Source organism: Cebidichthys violaceus, unplaced genomic scaffold (genome assembly GCF_023349555.1).
Source record: "Cebidichthys violaceus isolate CVI_PGR_0920_01 unplaced genomic scaffold, fCebVio1.0.p SCAF_456, whole genome shotgun sequence".
In the NCBI taxonomy this organism is placed as follows: Eukaryota; Metazoa; Chordata; class Actinopteri; order Perciformes; family Stichaeidae; genus Cebidichthys; species Cebidichthys violaceus.
The window spans coordinates 24,438-32,962 of record NW_027176657.1 but is presented as its reverse complement, the minus strand read 5'-3'; the positions used below and the strand labels follow the sequence as shown (position 1 = coordinate 32,962).

General features: G+C 37.4%; 1 protein-coding gene across 1 annotated transcript; it reads left to right on the top strand.

Annotated features, from left to right (window-relative positions):
• Positions 1-2,041: 2,041 nt before the first annotated feature.
• LOC137886776 (mucin-5B-like) lies at positions 2,042-7,803 on the top strand. Its single transcript, XM_068729387.1, has 11 exons — positions 2,042-2,053; positions 2,155-2,188; positions 2,304-2,354; positions 2,823-2,870; positions 3,081-3,125; positions 4,566-4,737; positions 5,388-5,497; positions 5,657-5,828; positions 6,690-6,799; positions 6,936-7,110; positions 7,710-7,803. Exons 1-11 carry the CDS (start codon positions 2,042-2,044, stop codon positions 7,801-7,803), a joined length of 1,023 nt encoding a protein of 340 aa, XP_068585488.1.
• The last annotated feature ends 722 nt before the right edge of the window (positions 7,804-8,525 follow it).

Genomic DNA, 8,525 nt, shown 5'->3' with positions numbered 1-8,525 from the left:
TACACACACACACACACACACACACACACACACACACACACACTCACACACACACACAAATGCAAGCACTTAACAAAAGCTTTTGTTCACATGTGGGCCTGCACAGCATGTTTTACCAGTTTCGGGATATGATCTGGTGCACCTCCCAACACATATTCTGTGTTCTATTGAGTTTCTCAGCTCTTTATACCGTAAAGTTGAAATGCGGCAATCAGAGAATTTTGAAATAGGATATCCATCAACCCATCAATCCATCTCTTTCTCTCTCTCTCTCTCTCTCTCTCTCTCACTCTCACTCTCACTCTCACTCTCACTCTTTCTCTCTCTCTCTCTCTCTCTCTCTCTCTCTCTCTCTCTCTCACTCTCTCTCTCTCTCTCAATTTAATTCAGTTAAATTCAATTCAAAATGACTTATTGGCATTAAAGTTTGTAAAAATAATGTGGCCAATGCATGAAAATACAAAAGTACACAATATTATCAATATGAAAATGAACACAACATTACGACATTAATATAATAATGATGTATTTCTATAGAGGTCCTTGAGGGGTCGTTAAACTCTTTGAAACACACACACACACACACACACACACACACACAAATGCAAGCACTTAACAAAAGCTTTTGTTCACATGTGGGCCTGCACAGCATGTTTTACCAGTTTCGGGATATGATCTGGTGCACCTCCCAACACATATTCTGTGTTCTATTGAGTTTCTCAGGTCTTTATACCGTAAAGTTGAAATGCTGCAATCAGAGAATTTTGAAATAGGATATCCATCAACCCATCTCTCTCTCTCTCTCTCTCTCTCTCTCTCTCTCTCTCTTTCTCTCTCAATTTAATTTGATTAAATTCTATTCAAAATGACTTATTGGCATTAAAGTTTGTAAAAATAATGTGGCCAATGCATGAAAATACAAAAGTACACAATATTATCAATATGAAAATGAACACAACATTACGACATTAATATAATAATGATGTATTTCTAAAGAGGTCCTTGAGGGGTCGTTAAACTCTTTGAATCACACACACACACACACACACACACACACACACACACACACACACACACAAACACACACATACACACACGTCACAGGCGCCCTCCTTTTTACACATAGATGCACTAAAGTGACCAGAGACAAATGGTGGAGTTGCACACATTATCTCCAAACATTGTTTTGTTATTAATTTACTTTATTCAGCTTCAACAAAAACATTGCAAACCGTCGTGTGCTCTCTCATGCTGCCGGGCTCCTCGGAGCACACGCAGTCCAGCGTCCACAATACAGTCAGACTCTGACTCTGACAGACAATTTACAGCTGTGCCAACCAATTAAACTCACCCTGGCACTGTTCCCCTCCACTCCCATACATCTCTCCCCTGAGCACAGACCATGCCCACTACCACAATCTTGCTCAGTTTTTTTGAATGAATTGTGTAAGGCTTTCTGTGGGTGAGGTCTGCAGCACGTAATTCCAGTGAGCGTGAGGGTTTACCAGTCACAGTATTTAAATTGCTTCCAAAACCATGTCTGATTGGAGGAACCGGAGAGACAAGAGAAACAGAAGAAACAGACGAAAGAGGAGAAACAAGAAACAGATGAAACAGAAGAAACAGGAGAAACAGAAGAAACAGGAGAAACAGGAGAAACAGGAGAGGCTTGTTATTAACCCACATTGAGGTGCTATAAAACCAAGCTGTTCAGCTGAGAGGTACTGTGGTGAAGACTCTGCAGAGAAAGGTAACGTAGTGTCTCTTCTGAACTTAAGTTTTAGATTGTATTGCAATTTCATAGATACTCTTATTTAACAATGTATGTCTTAGTGTCATTTTTTAAATTGTGACTATATGTTTGAATGAAAATGTATTTAAAATTGACATGTTAAATAAAGACAATACATTTGAAACATCGTATGTCAATGAATATTCATATTATTTCATCCACTTCTTATTTTGATAATGGACAATTGTATTCATATTCCTAAATGCAAACAACTTTCCTTGCAGGTTTGAAGATCCAGTATCTACAATCATGATCAACTTGGTAATGTATTATGTTTTTCTTTTTTTGTCAATGCAGATTTACATGTTGTGTATGCAGTATGCCATATTCTGTGTTTGTAACCCTCTTGTTTTCTTTTATAGTTAAGTGTTGCCATTTTGGCCGGATTCTTCTTCGGTAGGCTCATCTCAATAACTGCAATGGTCAAGATCAAATGTACACATTTTGACAACTCTACAATCACAAATATACACAGTCACAGTAAACTCTATATTTCCTAAATTACCTTTAGCATCAAGCGACCAGCAGCAGACTTTTGGCCCCTTGATTCCAGTGACTGTCGGTAAGAGATTGCACAAAGCTATATTCTGTGTTTGTAACCCTCTTGTTTTCTTTTATAGTTAAGTTTTGCCATTTTAGCCGGATTCTTCTTCAATAGAATCATCTCAATAACTGCAATGGTCAAGATCAAATGTAGACATTTTGACAACTCTACAATCAGAAATATACACAGTCACAGTAAACTCTATTTTTCCTAAATTACCTTTAACAGGCAGGGAACAGCAGCAGACTACTGTCCCCTTGATTCCAGTGACTGAAGGTAAGAGATTGCACAAAGCTATATTCTGTGTTTGTAACGCTCTTGTTTTCTTTTATAGTTAAGTTTTGCCATTTTAGCCGGATTCTTCTTCAGTAGAATCATCTCAATAACTGCAATGGTCAAGATCAAATGTAGACATTTTGACAACTCTACAATCAGAAATATACACAGTCACAGTAAACTCTATTTTTCCTAAATTACCTTTAACAGAAATCGAACAGCAGCAGACTACTGAGCCCTTGATTCCAGTGACCGAAGGTAAGAGATTGCACTAAGCTATATTCTGTGTTTGTAACGCTCTTGTTTTCTTTTATAGTTAAGTTTTGCCATTTTGGCCGGATTCTTCTTCAATAGTATCATCTCAATAACTGAAATGGTCAAGATCAAATGTACAAAGTTTGACTGCTCTATAATCATCAATATACACAGTCACAGTAAACTCTATTTTTCCTAAATTACCTTTAACAGAAAGTGGACAGCAGCAGACTCCTGGCCCCTTGCGTGTCCCCCAAGGTAAGAGATTATTTTCAGTGGCAATCCTGATATTTAAAGTACAAACCAAACCATTCATTGCTTCACTTGGTATAGAGATGTCATTCATTGTTTTGATTTTGTATAACTCCATTCACCGTGGTCTTGCTACTTTCCCAAACATATTCATAAATAGATTCCACCTTTTTGTTTTTACATTTATTTCATCTGTCTTGGTATCTATCTTTTACATTAGACCAATCACAACATGTGCAATTATTGAAAGATGTCAAATGTCTTGTTGGTAATTTGTCTAAATTCAAACTCTTTGGTCCAGAATGCTGGACAGAGTGGTTTGACAGAGATAACCCCAGTGGAACTGGGGACTGGGAAACTCTCTTACATCTTCGCAAAGAGAACCCAGGAAAGATCTGCCCAAGACCAGGAAAAATTCAGGTCCAAACTCTAACTGGACTCACAATGGCTCAAACAGGGGATGTAATTTATAAGTAAGTTCTGACCGAGTATAGATCATTTCAATGTGTTTAATGCAATTATTAATATTGTGTTCTACTGAATGTGATGCGTTAATACAATATAAATATTTCTTCTATTATTAAGAGAGAGACATTTAGTCATTGAGCAGTCACACTAGAATAGTACGTTGGATATTGAATATGTTTCAATTTAAAAAGATATATTAATTTTGTGTTATACCACACTAATAAAACATTAGGCTCTGTGAGGCTGTAGGAACAGTGGTGGTTTGAGCTGAACTCTAACACAATGACAAAGGGAACATGCTGATTATTAAGCAGGTATAACGTTTACAATGTGCATCATCTTAGTTTAGCATGTTTGTTCACATGCTAACATTGGCTAATTATCACTGAACACGTCGTACAGCTGAGGCTGATAGGAATGTTTTTAGTTTTGGCTTTTAAATTAAAATGTTGACCTGATGATGATGATGATGATGATGATGATGATGATGATGGGATTACTAAAGTGATTTAACTTAATGAAAATGTTTACCAAATGTAATTTTTATACATACAATAGCTATCAAAACATTACACTCAACACCACGAATGTCAACTTTCTGGTTGCGCTGATGGAAGGTGGTCAGGGGATCACCAAATTTTGAAGGATTTATCCTCTGGGGACCAGGAATGGTTTTATTAAGTGCCACTGTGTTTCTTTTTTTCAGAAGTGACACAACTACAGGATTCATCTGCAGAAACAGAGACCAAAGGTGGAAGCGTCGCTGTAGTGATTATCGCGTTCGTTTCAGCTGCCGTCCCCCTTTCTGTGCTGGAAAAGGTACTGAGTGAGCACATTCATGTTCAATGTAAAGCTACTAATGGAAAGATGATTTCCCCTTCTCTTCATCGTTTTTTGTGCATAAGCGTTCTTTTAGAATGTTGCTTTTGCTCTGCAGTTTCCCATCAGTCATCATCTCTCTTTTATTGCTCTGTGCAGTGTGCTGGACTGACTGGTTTGACAGAGATAACCCCAGTGGAACTGGAGACTGGGAAACTCTCTTACATCTTCGCAAAGAGAACCCAGGAAAGATCTGTCCAAAACCAGGAGATATTGAGGCCCAAACTCTAACTGGACTCACAGTGGCTCAAACAGGGGATGCGATATATAGGTAAGTTCTGACCGAGTATAAATAATGTCAATGTTTTTAACGCAATTATTCATATTGTGTTCTACTGAATGTGATGCGTTAATGTTGCTACATGATGTGTTTGTGAGACCAAACATATTTCCACATTCTATTCTGTTCTATTGATCAGTCATGTACTTGCTAACCAATGAGCATCAGGAAATGGCAGCATATGTAGAAAAACAATGTATCTATTTGTGTGGTGGTACAATATATAGAGATTTCATCTAATAAGCAGGTATAACGTTTATAATGTTTATCATCTTAGTTTAGCATGTTTGTTCACATGCTAACATTGGCTAATTATCACTGAACACGTCGTACAGCTGAGGCTGATGGGAATGTCATTCGTTTTGGCCTTTAAATTAAAATGTTGACCTGATGATGATGATGATGATGATGATGATGATGATGATGATGGGATTACCAAAGTGATTTAACTTAATGAATGTGATTACCAAATGTAATTGTTATCCATCTAATAGCTATCAAAATATTACACTCAACAACACAAATGTCAACTTTGTGGTTGCACTGATGGAAGGTGGTCAGGAGATCACCAAATTTGGGAGGATTCATTCTCTGGGGACCAGGAATGGTTTTATTAAGTGCCACTGTGTTTCTCTTTACAGAAGTGACACAACTACAGGATTCGTCTGCAGAAACAGAGACCAAAGGAAGAAGATCTGTAATGATTATCGCGTTCGTTTCAGCTGCCCTTCCTCTTTCTGCGAGGATAAAGGTACTGAGTGAGCACATTCATGTTCAGTGTAAAGCTACTAATGGAAAGATGATTTCCCCTTCTCTTCATCGTTTTTTGTGCATAAGCGTTCTTTTAGAATGTTGCTTTTGCTCTCCAGTTTCCCATCAGTCATCATCTCTCTTTTATTGCTCTGTGCAGTGTGCTGGACTGACTGGTTTGACAGAGATAACCCCAGTGGAACAGGAGACTGGGAAACTCTCTTACATCTTCGCAAAGAGAACCCAGGAATGATCTGTCCAAAACCAGGAGATATTGAGGCCCAAACTCTAACTGGACTCAGTGTGGCTGCAGCAGGGAATGTGATTTATAGGTAAGTTCTGAAAGAGTATAAAAAATGTCAATGTTTTTAATTCAATTATTCATATTGTGTTCTACTGAATGTGATGCGTTAATGTTGCTACATGATGTGTTTGTGACACCAAACATATTTCCACATTCTATTCTGTTCTATTGATCAGTCATGTACTTGCTAACCAATGAGCATCAGGAAATGGCAGCATATGTAGAAAAACTATTTATCTATTTGTGTGGTGGTACAATATAAATATTTCTTCTATTATTAAGAGAGTGACATTTAGTCATTGAGCAGTCACACTAGAATAGTACGTTTGATATTGAATATGTTTCAATTTAAAAAGATATATTCATTTTGTGTTATACCACACTAATAAAACATTAGGCTCTGTGAGGCTGTAGGAACAGTGGTGGTTTGAGCTGAACTCTAACACAATGACAAAGGGAACATGCTGATTATTAAGCAGGTATAACGTTTACAATGTGCATCATCTTAGTTTAGCATGTTTGTTCACATGCTAACATTGGCTAATTATCACTGAACACGTCGTACAGCTGAGGCTGATAGGAATGTCATTAGTTTTGGCCTTTAAAATAAAATTTTGACCTGATGATGATGATGATGATGATGATGATGATGATGATGATGATGATGATGATGATGGGATCACCAATGTGATTTAACTTAATGAAAATGTTTACCAAATGTAAATGTTATCCATACAATAGCTATCAAAATAATACACTTAACACCACAAATGTCAACTTTCTGGTTGCGCTGATGGAAGGTGGTCAGGAGATCAACAAAGTTGGGAGGATTCATCCTCTGGGGATCAGGAATGTTTTTATTAAGTGCCACTGTGTTTCTTTTTTTCAGAAGTGACACAACTACAGGATTCATCTGCAGAAACAGAGACCAAAGGGGGAAGATGTGCAATGATTTTCGCGTTCGTTTCAGCTGCCGTCCCCCTTTCTGTTGTGGAAAAGGTATTGTGTGAGCACATTCATGTTCAGTGTAAAGCTACTAATGGTTTTTGTGTTTTGTATAAGCGTTCTTTTAGAATGTTGCTTTTCCTCTGCAGTTTCCCATCAGTCATCATCTCTCTTGTTTTGCTCTGTGCAGTGTGCTGGACTCAGTGGTATGACAGAGATGACCCCAGTGGAACAGGGGACTGGGAGCTTTTGGTTTACCTGAGGAGAAAATACCCAGGACAAATTTGTGACAAACCTCTGCACATTGAGGCTGTTACCACTGACACAAATACCCCAGCCACCGCCACAGGAGATGTCATCTATATGTAAGTGGCCTCATAGGGAAATACTTTAAAATGTTGCTACCAACCACCAAATAATGAATCTATACTTCTCAAAATTAAAACTTCTTTCCCAAAGTATCCAAATCATCATGATGTACTGCCTGGAGCTGCTGCTTAAGCAGTGAATAGAAACGTTGTAGATGCACATTTACATTAGATAAGATGACATTTTAATGAGCCCCATGAGGAAACACATAATGTCTAAAGGTTTTAGCTGAGCTTCACTTTATTCTTGTGCTAACAGCTTTGTTTGAGATTACATTATTTGTGGTCTGGAGAGTAAGAAACACTCATAACCCAATTTATTGGTCTTCCTTATTCATGATTACTTTCTTTTAACTGTGTTGGCTATCTAAGATATTTTTAATTTTAAAAGAATCTACACCTGGCATCAAGAAAAAAACTTTGAACATTTGTGTACAGTACTTTCATTAGCTAGATCATGTTTTTATCATAGATAAACAATAATGTACTGTATGTTTCAACATTGTGCACCACTAAAATTAAGTTCTTGTTTAATTTCAATATGGTTTCCTTGTTTTAAATATTATATTGACCTTCTGTTTGGAATCATATTTCAGCTCCAGTCCAACCAAGGGATTTGCTTGCCGCAATCGGGACCAGAGATATCGCGTGTGCCGTGACTACAAAGTCCGGTTTGGGTGCCCATGCTAGAAAAAAGCCCTGACTCCAAACACTGCGATGGATAAGAAGAGACTACGTTCACATTTTGATTACTTGAATTTTTGTCCGATTTCTCTTTCATGTTATATCTTCTTTCTTATTTTGTCAGGTGGAGGAAGTACATGTATAATAGGCCTTTTTTTACAGCAGACATTTTGACTTTTGACTTGTAGGAAAAGTAAAGATGAATCAATGATGGATCTGTTCTATACCAGGACCCTATGGAGCTCAGCCATAGTTCATTCCATTATTTAAGCTTCTGCTTTTACCATTCCAAAACGTTTTGTGGAAAAAGGCCCATATTATGTGCTTTATCAGTCTATTCTCTTTCTTTCTAGTGATTATGAAATCATTATCTTGTATTGTAAGAAATCAACAGTAAAAAGCAATAAAACTGCTAATCAACAGCAAATCCTTTTTGTCATTAAGTTTTATTTATCAACTCTGCCCGTGTTTTTAGGAATTTATTAGAAAGTTATGATTTGGTGTGTTTAGAACAGATGGTGGGAGCAGTTATGATATACAGACAGCAGGAGGTGCTGGATAGCAGTTCATCACTAATGTTAGATGTAAGAAAAACATGCAGTATGGCAGTGAATCTGTATTTCCTATCAACACACCCGTGCACTAACAGCCACAGTTATGACTCTAAATACTTTAAATGAGTGGAGAAAACGTGTGTACTTTGGATGTTTCGCTAATACTTGCACTGC

Coding starts and splice junctions, on each gene's coding strand:
- LOC137886776 (XM_068729387.1), top strand. Junction 2,189..2,303: donor TTTGGCCGGATTCTTCTTCG/GTAGGCTCATCT, acceptor AATTACCTTTAG/CATCAAGCGACCAGCAGCAG. Junction 5,829..6,689: donor GCAGGGAATGTGATTTATAG/GTAAGTTCTGAA, acceptor TCTTTTTTTCAG/AAGTGACACAACTACAGGAT.